This window comes from Balaenoptera ricei, chromosome 2 (assembly GCF_028023285.1).
Source record: "Balaenoptera ricei isolate mBalRic1 chromosome 2, mBalRic1.hap2, whole genome shotgun sequence".
Classification (NCBI taxonomy): Eukaryota; Metazoa; Chordata; class Mammalia; order Artiodactyla; family Balaenopteridae; genus Balaenoptera; species Balaenoptera ricei.
In genome coordinates this window covers 187,998,995-188,023,165 of record NC_082640.1, presented here as the reverse complement: position 1 = coordinate 188,023,165, position 24,171 = coordinate 187,998,995, and the positions used below count along the sequence as shown (strand labels likewise).

General features: G+C 65.1%; 2 gene segments (V, D, J or C); both read left to right on the top strand.

Annotated features, from left to right (window-relative positions):
• Positions 1 to 4,916: 4,916 nt before the first annotated feature.
• Positions 4,917 to 10,658, top strand: LOC132360207 (immunoglobulin heavy constant epsilon-like). The segment is given in 8 exon segments: positions 4,917 to 4,986; positions 5,731 to 6,030; positions 6,157 to 6,480; positions 6,570 to 6,893; positions 6,966 to 7,298; positions 9,599 to 9,732; positions 9,827 to 9,991; positions 10,137 to 10,658. Coding segments are annotated over 8 exon segments (2,172 nt in total).
• Positions 10,659 to 18,674: 8,016 nt separating this feature from the next.
• Positions 18,675 to 23,683, top strand: LOC132360206 (immunoglobulin heavy constant gamma 1-like). The segment is given in 6 exon segments: positions 18,675 to 18,987; positions 19,321 to 19,383; positions 19,526 to 19,855; positions 19,940 to 20,260; positions 21,862 to 21,995; positions 23,600 to 23,683. Coding segments are annotated over 6 exon segments (1,245 nt in total).
• The last annotated feature ends 488 nt before the right edge of the window (positions 23,684 to 24,171 follow it).

Below are 24,171 nucleotides of genomic sequence, written 5' to 3'. Positions count from 1 at the left end.
CTGAGGGAGACTGCGCTCTCCCTGTCCAGGCTCCCAGCTCCAGGCTTCGCCACGTCCTCCAGTGCCACGGGGCCACGCTGAGGGCTCCCGGGGCTGCCGGGCAAAGCCGCCCTGCCCGACCAGCCACCTGCGCAAGCGGCAGCAGCTCTGTTCTTGCACACGCAGCCCCGGCCCTCCTCGGTCGGCAGGGCCTTTTGAGGGCTGGGGTAGGAAGGCACAACCTCTCCCCGCTCCTCAAACACACAGGTGTGCACACACACAGACACACGCATGGACGCACACACACGCACCCAGCTGTGGCGCCGCACGTTTAGGTGCAGAACGTGTCCGAAGTCACTGAAGTAAAGCAGCAGCACCTTGGGGTCACAGGAGGGGCAGCTGGACCCTGTGCTGGGCAGGACAGGTGAGACGGCCTGAGCAGGGTGGCCGGGAGGGCTAGCGCCCTACGCCTGCTGGGTGGAGGGGGCGCCAGCGGGCAGGAGGGGGACAGCCAGGCCCAGCCCTGGGCAGGAAGAGGGTGGGGGAAGGACGATTCCTGGAGGCCAGGGCGGGGCCGCAGCCCCAGAGAGGCAGGGAGCACGCGTGCCCAGAGCTCAGCCGGCGCAGGAGCGCGTCTCCTCCAGCACCAAGGGGCGCTTCCCCCCACCCTCCCTGCCTCTGCGCCCGGCAGCCCAGTGGCTCCTGGGGTGCGGGGTGGAGCTGGGGGAGGGGCTGGCTGGGCACGAGGCCTCAGCCTTGAACGCCCACAGCTGGGCAGGAAGCGCAGGGGGTGCCGGGCCAGGCCCCCAGCCCCACACACTCACAGCGTGCGGGCCGCAGGGCCGGGCACCACATGGCAGAAGGCTGCCCGACGCGGCTCTGCCTGCCCTGTGGTTTCTCTCAGAACCTTGAGTCCTTCCAGGGAACTCGGCGTTCCCCTTGCACCTGCCAGGCGGCATCTGTGCCTGGTGCCGAGGGTGGGGCGGGACAGACCAGGACAATCTGTCCTGGGGGCCTCGGGGCCCTGGCTCTGCACACGGGGCCCCCCCAGCCATCCAGCAGCCCCTCTGGGGTCTTCCAAGAGGCCCGGACACTCCTCTGAGCGTGCAGGCCCGACAGCCCATCCCGGCACAGCCTCCCTGCATGCAGACCAGCGGCCCTGGGTGTCCTGGGCCCAGGGGACGTGGTCCTGCTGTGTCCCTCTCCAAAGACTGCATGTCGCCTCCCAGGAGCCCATGCTGATGAGCTAGCTTGCAAGTTCTCGTGGCCTCCCCTGTGTGTGGGCCTTTGGGGGGCTTTGGGGGGCTCCAGGGACACACCGGCCTGCAGGACACGTCCACAGCCTGGAGGCAAGGCCGAGACTCAGCACGCCATCTGGCTCAGCACGTGCCAGTGGAGTGTCGATGGTAGACTGGCCGCCCCGACAGACCGGAGTCGAGTGCTGTGGGCACCTCTACGAAGGCCACTCTGTGGTCCCCACACCTTGACGGACAGCAACAGCACAGGGCTGCGTGGTACACCCCAGGGTCCGGTGGCTACAGAGGTCTTGCCGAGCCACTGGCCAAGCTCACAGCCACGTCCCGCCGCCCCACAGGCCCCTGCCAGCCCTTGCCGGCCACGCAGCCCAGCCGCAGCCCCGATGGGAGCCCAGCTGCAAGACGGCGATCGGGAAGCCGGCTCGCAGACAGCGGGTGAGACTGCCGGCCGGCAGGGTGCCCAGGAAGCCACCAGAGGACCAGCACCTGCCTACACGCAGCTGGACCCACAGCCTCTCACACTCGCACCCAGGGCCGCCCACCGGGCCAGCCCCCAGACCACTGCTCAGAAAGCCCCATGCTCCACCACAGGCACCTAGGCCACGCGGGCCTCAACTTCTCAGGCACAAAAAGGCCCGGACCGTCCCTCACGGGGCTGCCTCGGGGGCAGCGGTGGCGGTGCCTGGTGCCCTCTCCCTTCCCGGGCCGTCGTGGTGACCACAGTGTGTGCCGGCCGCTCACCAAGTCAGCCCCTGGCATCAAGGGAAAGAGGTCACGAGCCGGGTGGCAGAGGCCGGGGAAGAGGCCACAGAGAGGAGCCTCACCTGAGACCGGCCGTCACTGGGTCGACTTCCCGAGAACAGAGAGAGAGAAGGGAACTTCCAGGGCTGCCGAGGCCCCTGCGGCTTCCCACTCCATTTTTAGCTGAGAGCACTGAGGCAGAGCTCGCCCCCCTGCCCCGCCCCGCCCCAGGCCCTATCGTCTGGACATAAAAATAACAGCAATGGTCCTAACGATTCACCTTATCTGGGAGGCTGCAGACGGCCACCACTGGCCAGATGGGCCACACCAGCCATGGGCACCCGACAGAGGACCCCAGCCCCTCAGGCACCCAGCCACTGGAGCTGCCCAGACCACTGCTGGGAGAAGACACCTGGACCGCCTGCCCAGTGGGGACCCAGCTTCTGGGTCACTGCTTGTCTTGCAGCTGTCCCTTCCCTGCATGGAGACGCAGGGAAGTAAGAGAACGCTCGAAGCTGACCTGGAGAAGACCAAGGGGCCGAGAATCTCAGACAGGTCAGGGCCAGGGCAAGAATCACACACGGGGCATGGACCTTGGGCTGAGCGTGGATCTGCCTACAACCAGTAAAAACGGTGACGGCCAGCCCAGGGTCAGGGGGAAGCAGCGGGGCTCAGTCCCTAGGCCGGCCAACATGGCAGGCAGGCCTGGGCCCACATCGTCTGGCCTGAGCTGGGCTGGCCTGAGCCAGCCTGACTCGGGTAGGCCAGGCAGGGCTGGGCTGGGCCAAGTTTGGCTTCAGTGGATGGAGTTATGTGGAGGGAGATGAACTATCCCAGCCTCAGCTGGGCCACACTGGCCAGAAGGGCTGTCCTCAGCCATGCGGGACCGTGCGCTGAGCTAAAGTGAGCTGGGCTGCCCTGAGCCAAGGGGATTCTGGGCCAAGCTGGGTGGACTGAGCCAGGTGAAGTGGGCTTAGAGAGAGGCTGTCCTCAGCGGGGCCAGTGGGGCTGAGCTGGGCTCTCCTGGACCAGGCTGCTTTGGATAGACAGGGAGGCAGCAGGCTGGTCCAGCTGAGCAGAGCTCAGGACTCAGCCATCCTAGGTTGGCTCGGCTGGGCTGTGCTCAGATGAACTAGGTGGCCGCAGACTCTGCTGGACTGAGCTGGGCTGTCAGAAGAAACTGGGCTCGGCTGAGTGGGGCCCAACGAGCATAGTCAGGTGGGATAAAGTGGGCAATCTGGGCTCACCTGGGCTGAATGCTCTGGGCTGGGCTCCTCTCTGCTGAGCTTGCCTACCCCGGAGGGCTGGGGCTGAGCTGGGCTGAGCTGGGCTGAACTGGGATGAGCAGGGCTGAGCTGAACTGGGTTGAACTGGGCTGAGCTGGGCTGAACTCAGCTGAGCTGAACTGGGCTGAACAATTTTCAGCTGGGCTGAACTGGGCTGAACTAGGCTGAGATGGGCTGACCTGGGTTAAACTGGGCTGAACTGGGCTGAGCTGGTCTGAACTGAGCTGAACTGGGATGAGCAGGGATGAACAGGGTTGAACTGGGCTTGGTTGAGCTGAGCTGAACTGGGCTGAACTGGGCTAGGCTGAGCTGAGTGAGGCTGAACTGGGCTAAGGTGGGCTGAGCTGGGCTGGGCTGAGCTGAACTGGGTTGAACTGGGCTGAGCTGGGGTGAACTGGGCAGAGCTGAAGTGGGTTGAACTGGGCTGAGCTGGGCTTGGTTGATTTGAGCTGAGCTGAACTGGGTTGAACTGGGCTGAGCTGAACTGGGTTGAACTGGGCTGAGCTAGGCTGAACTGGGCTGAACTGAGCTGAACTGGGCTGAACTGGGCTGAGTTGGGCTGAACTGGGCTAAATTGGGCTGAGCTGAACTATGCTGAGCTGGGCTGGGCTGAGCTGAACTAGGTTGAACTGGGCTGAGCTGGGGTGAACTGGGCAGAGCTGAAGTGGGTTGAAATGAGCTGAGCTGGGGTGAACTGGGATGAACTGGATTGAGCTGGGCTGAACTGGACTGAGCTGGGCTGGGCTGAGCTGAACTGGGTTGAACTGGCCTGAACTGGGATGAACTGAGCTGAACTGGGCTGAACTGAGCTGAACCGGGATGAGCTGGGCTTGGTTGAGCTGAGCTGAGCTGAGCTGAACTGGGCTGAGCTGAGCTGAGCTGAACTGGGCTGAGCTGAGCTGAACTGGGTTGAACTGGGCCAAACTGGGCTGAGCTGAGCTGAACTAGGTTGAACTGGGCTGAGCTGGGCTGAGCTGAACTGGGTTGAACTGGGCTGAGCTGGGCTACACTGGGCTGAACTGGGTTAGGCTGGGCTGGGCTGAGCTGAGTAGGGCTACATTGGGTTGAGCTGGGCAGGACTGGCCTGGGCTGAGCTGGATTAACTGGGTGGAGTGGGCTGTGGGGTCATCCTGGCCAACTTTGCTCAGTCAGCTAAACTGAACTAAAATGAACCATGTGGACGCAGCTCAGATGAGTTGTTTTGCTTGAGATGGGATGTCAGGGGCTGAAGCGGGCCAGGCTGGATCAAGGCAGGCTGTTCTGGGCTGAGCTGACTTGAAATGAGCAGGACTCGTTAGGGGTGCTGGGCTGTACTTGCGAGCTTGTTTGCTTTGTCTCAGCTGTCCTGACACAAGGTCATCTGGGCTGTGCTCAGCTGGGCTAGCCGGCAGAATAGAATAAGGTGGAAGAGCTGAGCTGGGATGCAGAGCCGGGATGGGCTGGGGTCTGGAGCTCCAAGGCCAGGGGATGTGCAGACAGGCATGGGAACCAGAGGAGCCTGAGAAGGGCTGAGGGGGACTGAGGAGGGCTCTGAGGGGTCTTTGTCCTCTCTCCATGGGGCCTGTAATCGGGCTCCCCTTGGGGGGTCAGCAGGGCAGGTAGAGCACCAGGGGTCCTGGGCTGGTCAGCCGAAGGATGGGGTGAAAGGGCAGCCATGGCAAAGCAGCTCAGGGACCTGAAGGCTGACCCACGGCTGCAGGTAGCAGGGGCCCAGTGGGTGGCAGGTGGATCCGCCCACAACAAGCCCACAGGGACTTTGGAGTGGGGCGGGGACACAAGGTGATTCCTGGGAAGTGGGGTCCTGTGGCTCGCCAGGCCCTTATGAGGTCTTTGGTTGGGAGCAGAAGGGCCAGCTTGGTGGTTCCTGGGGGTCTCCCCGATCCCCGATGGGGGTCTGAGTTAGGGTTAGGAGTGGGAAAGCAGCTTGGTGATCCTGGGGTTCTCTGTGTCCCAGGCCTGTGTTCCCAGGGCTATGGGTGGGGCAGAGGGGACAGACTGGTGGCTACTGGGGTTCTCAGGTTCCCTGATCTCCAATGGGGGTCTATGAGTGGGGGCAGAAGAGTAGCCTGGTAACTCCTGGGGGGGGGGTCTCTCTGGGTCCCTGGGTGCCGACAGGGGGCTATGGGCTCTGAGCCTCCACCTCAGGGAGTGGGTTAGCGCCTCCACTCAAGAGCCCCGTGTCCACCCACTTGGGGCTGAGGGCAGGAGTCCTGGCCAAGGGCAGTGACAGCCACTGCTTCTGCAGGGGCACAAGGATTCACTGGAGGGCGTCCCTAGTGGAATCAGGAGATGAGGAAAGGACCCAGGAGGAGCCATCTGTCCCCCAAAGCTGGAGCAGAGTCCCGGTGTTCCCTGCACGGGACCACCCCCCCTCGACCCCACAGCCCACCCTCCAAAGCCAGCAGTTAGTCTGGCACATACGGGTGACAGTCCTGAGGCCAGCGTTGACCCCTGTCTTGTCCCCACAGCCTCCATCCACGGCCCATCCGTCTACCCCTTGGGCTCCTGTTGCACAAGTGCTACCAATGCCACTTCTGTGACGCTGGGCTGCCTGGTCACGGGCTACTTCCCGGGGCCAGTGACCATGACCTGGGACACAGCGTCCCTGAACAGGAGCACCCTGACCTTCCCTGCCGTCCAAAACTTGAACTCCAGCCTCTACACCGCCAGCAGCCAGGTGACAGTCTCGGGCGAGTGGTCCAAGCAGAAGTTCACCTGCAGTGTGGCTCACGCTGCGTCCAACACCACCACCACCAAGGCCGTCACTGGTGAGCCAGGTCTGGGCCAGCCCGCGAGACAGCCGGAGGGGGAGGGGGAGGCCAGGCAGGAGGCACAGGGAGGAGGGGCTGGGGGCTCAGAGAGGCCAACCCCACTCCTGCTGCCTCTGCCACCAGGGTGCACCAAGAGCTTCCCCGACCCCTCTGTGAAGCTCTTTTACTCCTCGTGCGACCCCCGTGGTGACACCCATACCGCCATCCAGCTCCTGTGCCTCATCTCCGGCTATACCCCAGGCAAAGTCAAGGTCACCTGGCTGGTGGACGGGCGTGAGGCCACAGACGTGTTCCCACACACCGGCCCCGAAAGGGTGGAGGGCAAACTGGCCTCCACTTACAGCGAGCTCAACATCACGCAGGGCCAGTGGGTGTCCCAAATCACCTACACCTGCCGGGTCACCTATTATGGCTTCACCTACGACAACCACGCCCGCAGGTGCACAGGTACGGTGCTCGCCCACGCCAACACCCAGCCGCTCGGGATTCAGAGAGGAGGGCAGACTCAGCCTCACTCAGTCCCCTCCCCCACACAGCCGAGTCTGAGCCCCGTGGCGTGAGCGCCTACCTGAGCCCACCCACACCCCTCGACCTGTACGTCAACAAGTCACCCAAGATCACCTGCCTGGTGGTGGACCTGGCCAGCGACAAGGACATGACACTGACCTGGTCCACGGAGAACAAGGATCTAGTCTATCCAGACCCACCCATCGCCAAGACTCAGTTCAACGGGACGGTCACCGTCACGTCCACCCTGCCGGTGGACGTCAGTGACTGGATTGAGGGCGAGACCTACTACTGCAAAGTGGCCCACCCACACCTGCCCAAGGAGATCCTGCGCTCCATCTCCAAGGGCCCTGGTGAGCTGCAGGCTGAGGGGAGGTGGGCGGGTCTCCCAGGTGGAGTCTGGCTGACCACACACCTGTCTGCAGGCAAGCGTATGATTCCCGAGGTCTACGTGTTCCCGCCACCCAAGGAGGAGCTCAAGACCAAGGGCGAGGTCACCCTCACCTGCCTGATCCAGAACTTCTTCCCCGCGGATATCTCCGTGCGGTGGCTGCGGAACGGCGCCCCGATGCAGGCGGACCAGCACACCAGCACGGGGCCCCACAGGGTCCGCGGCTCCAGCCCCGCCTTCTTCGTCTACAGCCACCTGGCGGTCAAGCAGGCCGACTGGCAGCAGAGGAGCACGTTCACCTGCCAGGTGGTCCACGAGGCCCTGTCCGGCTCAAGGACCCTCGAGAGATCGATGTCCATCGACCTTGGTAAATGATGGCTGACCTCCCTCCCTCCCCCCGTCCCAGGGCTCCATCCTGCTGGGGCGGGGGAGGGGGCCGGCCAGACCTTCTGTCCATTGTCAATAAACACTCCAGTGCCTGCTCAGAGCCCTGGGCGTGCCCGTTCTTGGGGAGCTGTGGGGCAGGGAGCAGTGTCTTGGCACAAGGAAAGGAAGGCACGGGGCGGGGGCCGGGGCTGAGGCGCGGCTCCATCCAGCATTGCCGTCTGTGTCAGAGGCCCTCCCCGCCACCCCACTATGCACTCTATCCACTCAAAGGAGTTCTAAGAGCCAGAGAGTGGTCCTAGGGGAGGGACCACAGAGACCCCAGCCTCTCCCGGAGGTCCCGGAGGCCTCAGCCTCCACCCCTAGCCTCCTGCCAGCCCCTCTGGACACAGACAAGCCCCCAAGCTCCCAAGTCCAGCTGCACACACAGGCCCTCCAGGTAGAGAAATGGGCCAAGTCAGTCCCCCGCACCGGCACCAACACGCAGGTCCCTTCACCGTCACCTCCTGGGCACAAACGGGCCAACCCTGCACAGGGGCCAGTGCGGAGCCCACTCCTCTGACCCCGGCCTTCTGACCCCCCATCCTACCTGCGTGGTCACACCAGGCCGGGGTCGGCGCCCTGTGTCCCCCATCTTGCTGCTCAGCCTCACTCCACCCTGAATCGATCCAGGGAAACGCCCAGCCCTCGCACGCACCCTCACACTGTCATGCCCGCTGGTGCCAAGGCTCCGCACCCACCCAAGTCACATGGCACTGCCAACCGCTGGTAGCGTCTCACACACACTCACAGGTGGCCTCCCACCTGTGAGGCCCGCCCTCGCTCCCAGGCCACTCCCAAACCCTTCCCCGTCATACCTGGGCCCCTGGACCCACCCGTCGCCCCACATGGCTTCCTCCTGCAGCCAGCCCCTCCCTGTCAGCTGCACCCCACAGATGGACAGTTGGACACACAGACACACACTGACGCACATGGACACAGACACACACACAGACACAGACACATGGGGACACAGACATGAACACATACAAATGAACACACACAGATACACATACTGATACACATGAACAGACACACATGGACAGACACACTGACACACATGGACACAGATATACATGGACGCATATGGACACAGACACTGATACACATGGACACAGACACAACAGGCACACAGACACATGGAGACACACACATGAACACATACACAGACACACACAGACACATGGACACACACATGGATACACACAGACATGGACACAGGCGCACAGAGACACATGCGTGTGGACACACACGGACACACACATGGGCACATACTGATACACATGGATGGACACTCTGGCACACACGGACATGGATATACACAGACACATATGGACACAGACACACGGGGACACAGCCATGAACACACACACATGAATACACACAGACACACGTGGACACACACATGGACACACACGGATACATACTGACACACACGGACAGACACACACATGGACAGCACGCAGGCACCCACCACAGCCACACAGAAAGCAGCACATGCACAGCCCACACCCTGAACACGAGCCCAGAGCAGAGGCCGTGCTGGGGAAGGAAGGGGCCCAGCCCCAGGACAGGAGGAGCCGGAGGCCAGGGGCAGCTCTGGGCTCCCGCAGACTGGGCAAGGTCCGTGCGGCCGGACCGAGCCCTCGGGGCACCCACTGCGATGATCCAATGAGCCTAGGGGCCCTCCCGGGTCCAGAGCCCCTCCTGAGGGCTCCAGGCAGGGATGCCAGCCTGGGCTCTTCAAGGGGCCCCCAGGCTGGCGAGAACGGAGCCGAGCAGGAACGGGGCCCAGGGGGCCGGACTGGGCGGCCACAGGCCATGCAGTGGGTGGATGTGGGTGCTCCCCAGGCCGGGGGACCCCGCCTGCCACGGGGCAGGGAGCGGGGTGGGGCAGAGCTGGAGCTGAGGTGAGGGGCCCGCGGGGCTGAGAGGGGCGACCGGCAGTCAGGAGAAAAGCCGGAGAAACCGGGGGAGAGAAAACGCCAGCCACCTGAGAGCGGAGGGACAGCAGAGGGCAGGGGAACGGTGCCGCCCCACACGGCCACCGGCCGGCTCGGGGGCTTCCAACCCCCCACCCTCCAGGTCCAGCTGGTGGCTCTGGGCAGTCGCAGAGGGGCCGGATGGAGGGACCGCCCAGGACCAGGGCGCCCGGCCCAGTCCCCTCTGCTCCCTAAGGGTGGCCAGGCCTGTCCTTCCCCGTCGGACCCCGAGGCCAGGGGGCTGACCGGCTGACGCCCGCAGAGCTGGCCCTGGAAGACCTGTGCGCAGAGGCGGCCGAGAGCAAGGAGCTGCAGGGGACACGGACCAGCCTCCTCACCTTCGTGGCGCTCTTCCTGCTCAGCGTGAGCTACAGCGCTACCGTCACCCTCTGCAAGGTGGGCACGGGCGCCCCATTCCAGGGCGGGGCGCCCAGAGAGAGGGAGAACCTCGGCCTGGGCACAGAGTCCCTCACGCACGCCGTCCTCCCAGGCGAAGTGGGTCCTGGCCACCGTCCGGCAGGAGCAGCCGCAGGCTTCCCGCGACTACACGGACATTGCACAGCCCTGCCTTTCGCCTCCTCGTGTGAGCAGCCCCGAGGCGGCCAGCTCTACCCTGGGCCGGAGGAAGGAGCAGAACAGCCCCCAAGGGGCCAGAGTCAGGGGCCCAGCGACCAGCACACAGGCGCCCAGAGGCCCCAGCTCAGCCCCAAGGTCGAAGGCGACAAGGGGGCCCACCTATCACAGCCCCACACCACCCCACTTTGGGGCAAGTCCCAGAAGAGCATCTGTTCCCTCCACAGAGAGGCCTGGGCTGGGCGTGGCTGCTGACCACCCCAGGCTTCTCCCAGGCCCCTGGGCTTGGGCCCACACCGGCTCTGACTGAACAACCCCTGAAACACAGTGACGGCCTGGAGCCCATGGCCCAGCCCACGCTGGAGCCCAGAGCCAAATCTAGGACTCAGAGTCCCAACCAGCCCAATCCAGCGTCTGAGTCCAGCCCAGCCAAGCCAAGGGCTCACTCCCCAGGCTCAGTCCCGCCCTCCGTGCCCCCAGGTCCAAGGGCACTGCCCCCCATGCCCTGCTCCTGTCCCGTGCCCACCCTCCCTGCTGTCCACCCCCAGGCCCCGTTCGTGCAGAATGAGGCTGCAGAGCAGACCTTCCGGGGAGGGGCCAGGGCAGTTTTCAGGGCTGCGGGCAGGGCCCTAGGCTGTGAGGCAGGGTCCCACAGCAAAAGGCGCTTCCCAAGGGGTCCGCAGTGTGGCCAAATCAGCCCTGCAGCACGCAGCCCGTCCCCCGTGCCCTCGTCCCGACGCAGGAGATAGACGGGCTCCAGGCTGAGCAGCTGCAATCACTCTCCTGCTGACACTTCGAGGTGATTGGCCAGAGACCACCTGGAAAACTGTCCCCGTGTAAGCAACCTAAGCCACCCCTGCGGCACGTGACTCGCTCCAAGTTTCCCGTGTGCTCTTCCACTCGTACCTTCCTTCTAGTAAACACTGTCTCTATTTCACAATCTTGGTCTCTTTCCTAAATTCTTTCTTCAAAGAAACAAGACAGACATCCATCTTCCACCTGATCCACTGCCAGAATCAGGTCGACCTCTCTCTCTTTACTTTTCCTTGTAAAGTTCCTTTAAGTAAAGAACCCCATGCCACCTGAGCGTACCTTGGGGGAGGTGCCTGTGGTCCCTTGGGAGCAGGAGGTGCCCCCCCCCGAGGACGTGGACAAGGGGCCAGAGGGAAGGGGGCAGAGGGCAGCTCTGGGCCCCGAGGACCCAAGTGTCCAGCCAGGCTCCACCTCAAGAGTCCTTCAATACCCACAGAGACCCCGGTTCAGGCTCCACCACGCCTCCACCACTGGCCTCCAGCCCAGACTCACCGCCCCTCTGCGCCCAAAGGTAAAAGCAACAATCCCCATCCCTGTGGGCAAACCCTGAGGGGCTCATTCAGTGGTCAGTGCAGGAGGCCGCAGGAACACAGCTGCACAAGCACCAGGATGGAGGCCGGCATCAGCCTCCTGGGGCCATAGTCACCACCCACTGAGCTCACGCAGACAGGCCAGTCCTCAGGCCCCATCCCACCAGCCAGCCTGGACGTCCCGATGAACAAGTGAGAGCTGTCTGGGGCTGGCCACCACCGTCCTCGAGAAGAAAGCTGGGAGCCGCAAAGGCAGGAGCCACAGGCACCAGGGAGAGGGCCGGCTGGCCAAGCACAGTGGAGGGCCCGGGCTGAGCCTCCTCCTGAGGGTAAAGAGCTGGAGAAGCCCACCCACAAGGGGCTCTGAAGTCCCATGGAAACGGGGCAGAGCGCATGAGCACACGTGACACAGGGCAGGACTCCTTCATATACAAAGAGCACTCAGCAACCAATGAAAAGAAAGAAATGTGAGCAGTGGGTCCTGCACCATAAGGAAAAACCGGGTGGCTTATTGGGTGGCCAATAACAGGACGAAAATGTTTCAATAATTGGAAAAGGGACAATAGGAGGAAACTAGGGGCGGTGAGTGACCCTCTTGGCCTCTTTGAGGACCTGTGAGCAGCTAAGACCATTCTTCAGGGCCCGGTGGCCTCCTTCCCAGCATACGAGTGCCCAGACTGTGTTGACAGGAGAGTCCACTTGTGGCGAAGGCCCTTCTGAGAGCCGCCATCTGCGCTGGGAGACCAGGCATCCCACGGACTCCGACACGGACCGTGCAGCCTGCTGGGGTCGGGCACAGAAAACCCAGCACTGGGCAACTCTGAGGCTTGTCCAGAGAGCCCGAGTGTTTGGTTCAAATAGAACATGAGAGGGGCAGTAGAGCACTTCACACAAGGTCAAGGGCGCAGCCCTGCTCTGCTCTGCCCCCTCACACCGACACTCCCTGGGGATCTGCTCCTGAGGCAGGCAGGATGCCCTGGGGATCTGTGCTGGGGGAGGTGGGAGTGTTGCCCACCAGAGTTCAGAGGCCCAGAAGGCTCAGGCGAGGGGCCTATTACCCAGGGTGCTGTGGGCCGAGCAGGCATATTCCCTCAGGAGGGTGGAGCTGTGACGGCCGGGATTCCCACTCTGCCCCTGGGTCCCTGGGCCCCACTCACCGCGCCCTACACCCCAAAATAATGCATCTCTGCTGCATCTGGACTCCCCAGGCCCTCTGAGACAGGAACCACCCAGAAGAAAAGGGAACTTCAGGAAGCAAGCCATGCCGCTGGGTTTCAGTCCTGTTCTTAGTGTTTGCAGGGTTGTGGGCAAGGAGTTCACACTTCCAGGAACTGGTTACCAGTCCTAGGAAGCGGGGCTGCAGAGACAGAGCACAGCCCTGAGGAGCCACATGTGCCTGGGGCCGGAGCAGGGAGGGGCGCGGAGCCCTGGGCTGCAGGGGAGCGAGTCCAGGCCCTCCACCCCCCTTGGTGAGTCTGGTCTGCGAGGATGGGGCAGAGATAGGGAGTGGGTGCCATGAAGAGGAGACTGGCCTCAGGGACCCCACAGAGCGGCTGGAGCAGCCACGCGGGCACGGGGACGGCGGGCTGCCCAGGGGTCACAGTGCTGGCCCAGGGGTCACAGTGCTGCCCCAGGGGTCACAGTGCTGGCTCAGGGGTCACAGTGCTGGCCCAGGGGTCACAGTGCTGGCTCAGGGGTCACAGTGCTGGCCCAGGGGTCACAGTACTGGCTCAGGGGTCACAGTGCTGCCCCAGGGGTCACAGTGCTGGCTCAGGGGTCACAGTGCTGGCCCAGGGGTCACAGTGCTGGCTCAGGGGTCACAGTGCTGGCCCAGGGGTCACAGTGCTGCCCCAGGGGTCACAGTGCTGGCCCAGGGGTCACAGTGCTGCCCCAGGGCAGGGACTAGGGAGCCCAGGGCAGGGGCGTGTCCACACCAACAGGGCTGGAAACTCAGGGGCGGCAGAGCTCGGCGGGGCTGCTGGGCCTTCGAGGAACATGACGGGCTGGGGGACGGGAGCCTGAGGGCTTCGCTTGGCCAGATGTGCTGCAGGCACAGGGCTGGGCTGGGGCTGAGGACGAGGCCAGGATGGGCAGGTGGGTCTGAGCGAGGACGGAGGGAGGACGCTGGCTCGGCACAGGGGAAGGAAAGGCCCCCCCGGTGGCGGGGGGGTGGGGGGAGGCTGAGGGTCCTGTCCAGGACAGTGGAGCCGGCTTGAGCCCCAGGGCAGTGGCAGGCGGGCTGGCGGTGGGCTCTGGGCTGGGGCCGGGGCCCAGGGCAGCGGGAGCGCCGGGGGCACAGCAGGCAGGGCTGGCCGCACAGGGGCTGAGCCCGCAGCTCCACAGGCTACACGAGGGGCGAGCGGAGCCAGGGCCGGAGGGCCGGGAGCAGGGGCTGGGGGCCGGGAGCGGGCAGGCAGAGGGCAGGTGACCCGGCAACTGGAGGGAGAAGCGACCAGAGGAGGATCCCGGGGGTGGTGGGAGAGAGAAGAGGGTGAAGCTCGGCAGGCCAGGAGCTCCTCTGGGAGGGGCCCACGGTGGGACAGGGGCTCTGCCAGGGGAGAGGGGCCCGGAGACAGGGTGGGCACCTAGCGACTCCAGGGAACAGAGCTCAGCCCCGGGAAAGAAAGGAGTCAGGAGTGGAACTGCACTAGGGTGAGGGCTCGGGGGTGGGCCAGAGGGGCGCGGGTGCTGAGGGCCAGAGCTCCAGGGACAAGTGGCAGGGAGGCAGCAGGTGAGCTGGAAAGCAGGGGGTCAGGGGCTGCCTCAGGGGCTCTGGGGAGCAGGTAGAGCTAGTGTAGGTGAGCCCGGGGCTGGGAGGGTGGGGGGCTGCCTGGGAGCTTTGGGGGAGCAGGTAGAGCTAGTGTAGGTGAGCCCGGGGCTGGGAGGGCAGGGGGCTGCCTGGGAGCTTTGGGGGAGCAGGTAGAGCTTCTGCAGGTGAGACCGGGGCTGGGAGGGCAGGGGGCTTCCCTGGAGCTTTGGGGGAGCAGGTAGAGCTAGTGTAGGTGAGCCCGGGGCTGGGAGGGCAGGGGGCTGCCTGGGAGCTTTGGGGGAGCAGGTAGAGCTTCTGCAGGTGAGACCGGGGCTGGGAGGGCAGGGGGCTTCCCTGGAGCTTTGGGGGAGCAGGTAGAGCTAGTGTAGGTGAGCCCGGGACTGGGAGGGCGGGGGGTTCCCTGGAGCTTTGGGGGAGCAGGTAGAGCTAGTGTAGGTGAGCCCGGGGCTGGGAGGGCAGGGGGCTGCCCTGGAGCTTTGGGGGAGCAGGTAGAGCTAGTGTAGGTGAGCCCGGGGCTGGGAGGGCGGGGGGCTTCCCTGGAGCTTTGGGGGAGCAGGTAGAGCTAGTGTAGGTGAGCCCGGGGCTGGGAGGGCAGGGGGCTGCCTGGGAGCTTTGGGGGAGCAGGTAGAGCTAGTGTAGGTGAGCCCGGGACTGGGAGGGCGGGGGGCTTCCCTGGAGCTTTGGGGGAGCAGGTAGAGCTAGTGTAGGTGAGCCCGGGACTGGGAGGGCGGGGGGTTCCCTGGAGCTTTGGGGGAGCAGGTAGAGCTAGTGTAGGTGAGCCCGGGGCTGGGAGGGCAGGGGGCTGCCCTGGAGCTTTGGGGGAGCAGGTAGAGCTAGTGTAGGTGAGCCCGGGGCTGGGAGGGCGGGGGGCTTCCCTGGAGCTTTGGGGGAGCAGGTAGAGCTAGTGTAGGTGAGCCCGGGGCTGGGAGGGCAGGGGGCTGCCTGGGAGCTTTGGGGGAGCAGGTAGAGCTAGTGTAGGTGAGCCCGGGACTGGGAGGGCGGGGGGCTTCCCTGGAGCTTTGGGGGAGCAGGTAGAGCTAGTGTAGGTGAGCCCGGGACTGGGAGGGCGGGGGGTTCCCTGGAGCTCTGGGGGAGCAGGTAGAGCTAGTGTAGGTGAGCCCGGGGCTGGGAGGGCAGGGGGACTGCTCTGGAGCTATGGGGGAGCAGGTAGAGCTAGTGTAGGTGAGCCCGGGACTGGGAGGGCAGGGGGCTTCCCTGGAGCTTTGGGGGAGCAGGTAGAGCTAGTGTAGGTGAGCCCGGGACTGGGAGGGCGGGGGGTTCCCTGGAGCTCTGGGGGAGCAGGTAGAGCTAGTGTAGGTGAGCCCGGGGCTGGGAGGGCAGGGGGCTGCCCGGGAGCTTTGGGGGAGCAGGTAGAGCTAGTGTAGGTGAGCCCGGGGCTGGGAGGGTGGGGGGCTTCCCTGGAGATTTGGGGGAGCAGGTAGAGCTAGTGTAGGTGAGCCCGGGGCTGGGAGGGCAGGGGGCTTCCCTGGAGCTTTGGGGGAGCAGGTAGAGCTAGTGTAGGTGAGCCCGGGGCTGGGAGGGCAGGGGGCTTCCCTGGAGATTTGGGGGAGCAGGTAGAGCTAGTGTAGGTTAGCCCGGGGCTGGGAGGGCGGGGGACTGCCCTGGAGCTTTGGGGGAGCAGGTAGAGCTAGTGTAGGTGAGCCTGGGGCTGGGAGGGCAGGGGGCTGCCTGGGAGCTTTGGGGGAGCAGGTAGAGCTAGTGTAGGTGAGCCTGGGGCTGGGAGGGCGGGGGGCTTCCCGGGAGCTTTTGGGGAGCAGGTAGAGTTAGTGTAGGTGAGCCCGGGGCTGGGAGCCCAGGGGGCTGCCCTGGAGCTATGGGGGAACAGGTAGAGCTAGTGTACGTGAGCCCGGGGCTGGGAGGGCAGGAGGCTTCCCTGGAGCTTTGGGGGAGCAGGTAGAGCTAGTGTAGGTGAGCCCGGGGCTGGGAGGGCAGGGGGCTTCCCTGGAGCTTTGGGGGAGCAGGTAGAGCTAGTGTAGGTGAGCCCGGGACTGGGAGGGAGGGGGGCTTCCCTGGAGATTTGGGGGAGCAGGTAGAGCTAGTGTAGGTGAGCCCGGGGCTGGGAGGGCAGGGGGCTGCCCTGGAGCTTTGGGGGAGCAGGTAGAGCTAGTGTAGGTGAGCCCGGGGCTGGGAGGGCAGGGGGCTTCCCGGGAGCTTTTGGGGAGCAGGTAGAGCTTGTGTAGGTGAGCCCGGGGCTGGGAGGCCAGGGGGCTGCCCTGGAGCTTTGGGGGAGCAGGTAGAGCTAGTGTAGGTGAGCCCGGGGCTGAGAGGGCAGGGGGCTGCCCGGGAGCTTTGGGGGAGCAGGTAGCGTTTCTGCAGCTGAGCAGGGTGGGTGGAAGGGTAAGAGGCTGCCCCAGGAGCTTTGGGGAAGCAGGTAGACCTTGTGCGGGTGAACAGGAGCCTGGGAGGGTATGGGGTTGCCCCGGGAGCTTTGGGGAGCAGGGAAAGCTTGTGCAGGTAAGCAGGGGTTTGGGAGGGCAGGTAGCTGTCCCCAGAGCTTTGGTGGAGCAGGTAGAGCTTCTGCAGCTGAGCAGTGGGGTGGGCGGGTAGGGGGCTGCCCGGGTGCTTTGGGGGAGCAGGTAGACCTTGTGCAGGTGAGCACGGGCCTGGGAGGGCAGGGGGCTGCCCTGGAGCTTTGGGGGAGCAGGTAGAGCTTCTGCAAGTGAGCCCGGGGCTGGGAGGGCAGGGGGCTTCCCGGGAGCATTGGGGGAGCAGTTAGAGTTTCTGCAGCTGAGCAGGGTGGGTGGAAGGCTAAGGGGCTGCCCCAGGAGCTTTGGGGAAGCAGGTAGACCTTGTGCAGGTGAACAGGAGCCTGGGAGGGGATGGGGCTGCCCCAGGAGCTTTGGGGAGCAGGGAGAGCTTGTGCAGGTAAGCAGGGGTTTGGGAGGACAGGTAGCTGTCCCCAGAGCTTTGGTGGAGCAGGTAGAGCTTGTGCAGGTGAGCATGGGGCTGGGTGAGCCGGGGGCTGCCCAAGAGCTTTAGGGTAGCAGGTGGAGCTTGTGTAGCTGAGCAGGGGCCTGGAGGGGCAGGGAGCTGCCCAGGAGCTTTGGGGAAGCAGGTAGACCTTGTGCAGGTGAACAGGAGCCTGGGAGGGGATGGGGCTCCCTGGGAGCTTTGGGGAGGAGGTAGAGCTTGTGCAGGTGAGCAATGGTTTGGGAGGCAGAGGGCTGCCCCGGAGCTTTGGGGAAGCAGGCAGAGCTTGTGCAGGTGAGCTCGGGGTGGGGAGGTAGGGTCCTGCCCAGGACCTCAGCAGACCAGGTACTGGGGTGAGCAGGTGAGTAGGCAAGTGTCATAGGGTGCAAGGGACAGCTGGTGCTGTGGGCCCAGTGCTCCAGGGACAGTGGGCAGTCTGACGCCAGGTGAGTAGATGACATGAGGATACAGCATCCCTGAGCTGAGCCCAGAGACCTGAGCCAAGGGGGCTGGGAGGGCAGGACGCAGGGCAGCTGGCAGTGGGGGCAGAGCAGGGAGTCCTACAGGAGATCGGGCTGGGGGTCCCCCTGGGGTGTTCTGAGGGCCCAGGGCCGGGGAGAAGGGGCACAAGGGCAGAGAGGACTCAGGCCTGAGATGGTGAACCGGAGCTCAGGTGGGAAGAGGCTAGACACTCGATGGGCAGGAAGCCCGGGCTCAGCTGAGAGGCCAGGACGAGGGGCTGGAGGCAGGTGAGGGAGCATCTGGGGGAGGGGAACCTGAGTGCACAGAGAAAGGAGAGCAGCCTTCCCACTAGAGCTCAGGGGGCTGGTAGGGAGGGTGCAGGGGGAGCTCAGGGGAGCAGGCGGGGGTGCGCAGGGGAGCAGGGGCCTGGGAGGCAGGGGCTGCCCCAGGTGCCCCAGAGTCAGGGGAAGAAAGGCTGAGGAAAAGTGAGCCCTGGTCTGCTGGGAGGGGCTTTGGGGATGGCAAGCCCGGGTGGAGAGGGGACCTGGGAGTGCAGGTCTCTGGGGCTGAAGGCGCACGGGCAGCCCTGAGGGGACCCGATGGGCCGCAGTTCTTGTACCCAGGGTCCCAACCCTGTTCCAGAAGACTGTAGGAGCTGGGACAGGAGGGGTGAACGTGCAAAAGCGAGGTGGGGTTGACAGGGCAGTGGACCTGGCAGAGGGGAAATGAGGGGCTCTTTCGGGGCTCAGACGGGTCTGCATATCTGGGCTGAGCAGACCAGGGTCAGAGGGGACAGGTCCAGCCGGGGAATGGGGCTTGGGGTGCTGGCACCCTGCAGGAAGAGAAGGCCAGGGGCAGTGCAAGGCTCCCAGAGATGCCGATGGGCAGAGCTGATCCAGAACACACGGGCCCTGGGTGGCAAAGAGCAGACCAGGACAAGGGGACAGGAGCAGGGCAGTGGGCTCAGGGAGCAATAGCCTCTGGTCAGGGCTCAGACCGACGGCCTGATCAGGCCAGACACCCACAGGAGGACTGGGGCCCCGGGGGGATCTAATCCAGGTGGTCACCCAGCACTGGCCCCCAGCGGTGTCTGGAGCCCACAGCTGCAGACGCAGAGACCTGGGGTGGGAGACAGCCATGCCGGGCCGCTGGTCTTCAGACACGCTGGAAGCACATGGTCGCTGGGCTCAATGGTGCCCCAGGCCTGCACACCTGATGCCCTGCCCGGGCCCTCGCAGGGGTGAGGCCCTGCCAGTCACATGGCCTCCTCTCTCACAGCCTCCACCACGGCCCCGGCAGTCTACCCTCTGGATTCCAGCTGCGAGGACACAACTGGCTCCACAGTGGTCGTGGGCTGCCTGGTCTCGAACTACTTGCCTGAGCCAGTGACCGTGACCTGGAACTCGGGCACCCTATCCAGTGGTGTGCACACCTTCCCATCCGTCCTCGGGTCCTCGGGGCTGTACTCTCTCAGCAGCACTGTGACCGTGCCTGCCAGCACCTCGTCCGGCAAGACCTTCATCTGCAACGTAGCCCACCCGGCCAGCAGCACCAAGGTGGACAAGCACATCGGTGAGGGGACGGGCCGCAGGGAGGGTGTCCACTACGAGACAGGCCCGGGGTCAGCCCTCCCACCTGAACGCACCGCACACCAGGGATGGGGAATCCCGCCCAGGGTGTCACGGGAGGCCTGTCTCTCTCCCTCACCTCAAGTCTTCCCAGGCTCGGGGAGGGGGTCCTCTGGGCGTTTCCACCAGGTCCAGTGTGGGCACAGGCTGGACGCCTCCCCCAGCCCCTGGGCCCACAGAGGTGGGCACAGGTCTCACCTGCCAAAACCTGGCCTGCCCTAAGGCCAGCCCCAGGCCGTCCCCAACCCCGGTAACCTCCTGTCTGTTCTCTCTGCAGAGATCCATGGCCCCAAACCATACCCCAAGTGTCCTGAATGCCAGAAGTGTTCCAAATGTCCACGTAAGTCACCCGGCCTCATCCTCCGCCCCTCGGGGGTGGACCTCGCTGAGGAGCGGCCTTGGGGCTTGGGGGAGGGGGATGGATGGGTGCCCAAGAGGAGGTCCACCCAGGCGCTGACCACCCTCCGTGTCTCCCCGACCAGCCCCTGAGCTCCCAGGAGGACCGTCCGTCTTCATCTTCCCCCCGACACCCAGGGACACCCTCACAATATCCCAAATACCCAAGGTCACCTGCGTTGTGGTTGACATGGGCCACGAGGACCCCGATGTCGAGTTCTCCTGGTACGTGGACAACGTACAGGTGTACACGGCCAAGACGAGGCCAAGGGAGGAGCAGTTCAACAGCACCTACCGTGTGGTCAGCACCCTGCCCATTCAGCACCAGGACTGGCTGAAGGGAAAGGAGTTCAAGTGCAAGGTCAACAACGAAGGTCTCCCGGCCCCCATCGTGAGGACCATCTCCAAGGCCAAAGGTGGGTCAGGTGGACGGGCGCAGGAGGGTCCCTGGGGGCCAATAGCAGTGACCATCGTGCTAACAGCCATGCCTCTCCCCACAGGGCAGCCCTGGGAGCCGCAGGTGTACATACTGGCCCCACCGCAGGAGGAGCTGGCCAAGAGCTCGGTCAGCTTAACCTGCATGGTCACCGGCTTCTACCCGGGCGACATCGACGTGGAGTGGCAGAGAAATGGGCTGCTGGAGTCAGAGAGCAAGTACGGCACGACCCCACCCCAGCTGGACGCCGACGGGTCCTTCTTCCTGTACAGCAAGCTCAGGGTAGACAAGAGGAGCTGGCAGCAGGGAGACACCTACACGTGTGTAGTTTTGCACGAGGCTCTGCACAATCACAACACGCAGAAGTCCATCTCCCAGTCTCCGGGTAAATGAGCCCCACGGCATTGTCGCCCCAGCCAGCCCTCCCTCCCCTTGGGCTCTCAGGGTCCAGCGAGGACGCCTGAGCCCCAGCCCTGTGTACATTCCTCCCGGGCGCCATGAAATAAAGCACCCAGCGCCGCCCTGGGACCCCGCACTGCTGTCATGGTTCTTTCCGAGCAGAGCCCCGGGGCACGCCGGGCCTGCGTTGGGGCAGGGGGGACCCGGCTCTGGGTCACACTTGTCACCACCAGTGCGCGAGGGCTGATCCCACTCAGGGCCAGACCCAGAGTGTGCGGGTCTGCGCAGGCCGCTTGGGGGCTGCCCGAGGCCGGGGAGGGCCCCTCCCGGAGGCGACAGCTGCTCTGGCCGCCCTCTGCCCAGCAGCTGCTGGGGCTGGAGTGTGTGCCCGGAACGGGAGAAGCCCACCAGAGACCCTCAGAGAATGAGTGCCCACTTCTTCCCGCCCCTGTTCCAGCCCAAGCTGTGGGACACTGGCCGTCCTCGTCCCCACCTTCCTGTCCCTGGCTCCAGGGTCCGCGTGCCAGCTCTGTGCCCTCACGGGGGCCACACGCGGCCCGGGGTGGGTGGACGGCCCTGCTGTACCGTCGGGCACGGGAGATCAGCCCCCCCCCCCACTCAGGCCAGGTGGCTCTGCCCTGCTTGTCCCTGCCAGGGGCCAGGCCTGTGCACTCGTGGGGACACTCATCCCTGTGCCCATAAGGGGCTGAGGCAAGCGGCCCTGAGTGCCCGGGGAGGGACCGTCCAGACGCATCCGTGGACACTGAGCCCAGAGCCATTGGAAACGAGCCCCCCACTGAGCCACACCAGCCCACACACCACCGCCTTCATCCACATGCACTCACCTGCCCGCGTACACGCATGTGCAGGGCACCCACCACACACACCCACGCGCGTGCACACACGCGGGCCTTGCACACGGGCCCTCCCACAGGGCAGCCGCACAGACCCACACCCGACCACAGAGCTGGGTCTCATGAGTCCTCGCCGTAGACCCCAGCCTGGTCCCCACCCTCCAACGCCCATGGGCTGCTCAGCGGCCCCTCCCCACACTGACCGCACTGACCACCTCCGTCACCCATCCCTCCTCTTCCCTGGGGCACCGACACCGCCTGCCGAACAGGCCAAAATCCTCCCACAGCCCCCTCGTCCCGGCACTCCCAGCCCCGCGGGCACAGGGACAGAGCCCAGCACTGTCCTGCCCCTTCCCTGGGGCAGGGCCCACGGCCCACGTGCTCTGCTGACCCTCCCGCCCTCCGGGTCTGGCCCCAGGGGGCGAGGAGGCCGGGGCCTGAGCCACTGTCCTGCGGGGGGTCCGGGCACCCTCCCCCCAAGGGCCCCAGCTCAGCTCACAGCACAGGACAGGGAGCAGGACCCACTGGCCAGGCCGAGACTGGGGCCCAGGCTGGAGGAATGGGGGGCTGGGCCTGGTGCCCAGCGACTGTCCTCAGGTGCCTCTGGCCCGGCCCACCTGGGGCATCCCGCCACCACCCCGCCACAATGGGAGCCGCGCTGCGAGGCCCCGATGACCCCACCCCTGCCCCCCGGGGGCAGGCACAGCACTGACCCCCCCCCCTCCCTGTGCAGAACTGCTCCTAGAGGAGGAGACCTGTGCTGATGCCCAGGACGGGGAGCTGGACGGGCTGTGGACGACCATCTCCATCTTCATCACCCTCTTCCTGCTCAGCGTGTGCTACAGCGCCACCGTGACCCTCTTCAAGGTGGGCGGGCCGGCCCTGCTGTGCCCTCGCTGTCACCACTGTGTCTCCAACTGTCCCCTGTCCCCTTACTGTCCCCCACTGTCCCCTCACTGTCCCTCACCTTCCCTCACTGTCCCTCACGGTCCCTCACTGTCCCCCACTGTCCCCCACTGTCCCTCACGGTACCCCACTGCCCCCACTGTCCCCTCACTGTCCCTCACGGTCCCTGACTGTCCCCCACTATCCATCACTGTCCCCCACTGTCCCTCACTGTCCCTCACCTTCCCTCACTGTCCCTCACTGTCGCTCATGGTCCCTCAATGCCCCCACTGTCCCCTCACTGTCCTTCATGGTTCCTCACTGTCCCCCACTGTCCCCCACTGTCCCTCACTGTCTCCTCACTGTCCCTCACTGTCCCTCACCTTCCCTCACTGTCCCTCACGGTCCCTCACTGTCCCCCACTGTCCCTCACTGTCCCTCACTGCCCCCACTGTCCCCTCACTTTCCCTCACCTTCCCTCACTGTCCCTCATGGTCCCTCACGGTCCCCCACTGTCTCCTCACTGTCCCTCACTGTCTCCTCACTGTCCCTCACTGTTCCTCACTGTCCCTCACTGTCTCCTCACTGTCCCCCACTGTCCCCTCACTGTCCCGCACCTTCCCTCACTGTCCCTCACGGTCTCTCACGGTCCCTCACTACCCCCCACTGTTGCTCACGGTCCCTCACTGTGCCCCACTGTCCCTCACGGTCCCTCACTGCCCCCTACTGTCCTTTATGGTCCCCCACTGCCCCCACTTTCCCTCACAGTCCCCCATTGTCCCTCACTGTCCCTCACTGTCCCCCACTGTCTCCTACTGTCCCTCACGGTCCCTCACTGCCCCCTACTGTCCTTTATGGTCCCCCACTGCCCCCACTTTCCCTCACAGTCCCCCATTGTCCCTCACTGTCCCTCACTGTCGCCCACTGTCTCTAACTGTCCCTCACGGTCCCTCACTGTCCCCCACTGTCCCTCATGGTCCCTCACTGTCCCCCTTTGTCCCTCACTGTCCCCCACTGTCCCTCACTGTCCCTCACGGTCCCTCACTGCCCCCCACTGTTGCTCACAGTCCCTCACTGTCCCACACTGTCCCTCACGGTCCCTCACAGCGCTCCACTGTCCCTCACGGTCCCCCACTGCCCCCACTTTCCCTCACTGTCCCCCATTGTCCCTCACTGTCCCTCATGGTTCCTCACTCTCCCCCACTGTACCCCACTGTCCCTCACAGTGCCTCACTGTCCCCCACTGTTCCTCACTGTCCCTCACTGTCCCTCACTTTCCCTCACTTTCTCCTCACTGTCCCTCACTGTCCCTCACGGTCCCTCACTGTCCCCCACTGTCCATCACTGTCCCTCACGGTCCCTCACTGTCCCTCATCATCCCCTCACTCTCCCCTCACCTTCCCTCACTGTCCCTCACTGTCCCCTTACTGTCCCCTCACTGTCCCCCACTCTCCCTCACTGTCCCCATCATGTCCTCATGTCCACCCTGGAAACCCTCGCTGTCCGTCGGCCCGGGGATGAGGGGACAGGCCCTGGGGGTTGGCCCAGGTGGGTTCCAGCCTGCACTCACCCCTGCCGCCCCTCAGGTGAAGTGGATCTTCTCGTCGGTGGTGGAGCTGAAGCAGACGATCGTCCCCGACTACAGAAACATGATCGGGCAGGGCGCCTAGCGCTCACTACGTGCTGCGTCCAGGGCCACCCCGGACCGGGGCAGGACCACGTCCATCGCCTTGTGCCGCTCAGCCTGCGCCAGGCCTGCCCCTCCGCCTGCTGACCTCGCCAGCCTCTGAGCTCACGAGTACCCTCGCCTGCACCCCCGGCCTCTGGCCTCGTGGCCACCACGACCTGCCCCCCACCCCACTCACAGACCCGAGTGGACAGCAGGTGATGCCCAACCTGAGCTGATGTCCCCGCAGGACACCTCCGGGACCCCAGGGACCACCGGGAATGCCCGGCTCGGCGTGGAGGTCCCCCTGGAGGAGGAGGAGGCCGGCCTCCCGGGCTTCTGCACAGGGCCCACCGCCTGCATCTTGTCCCAGCCGGGCTCCAGACGCAGGGTCCCGGGAGGACGGCCTGTGTCAGAAGCTGGAGGGGAACCGCCCCCCTCAGCGCCCGCCTCTCCCAGCAGGAGAGCTTCTGCTGGTGCCGCTAGTGGTCC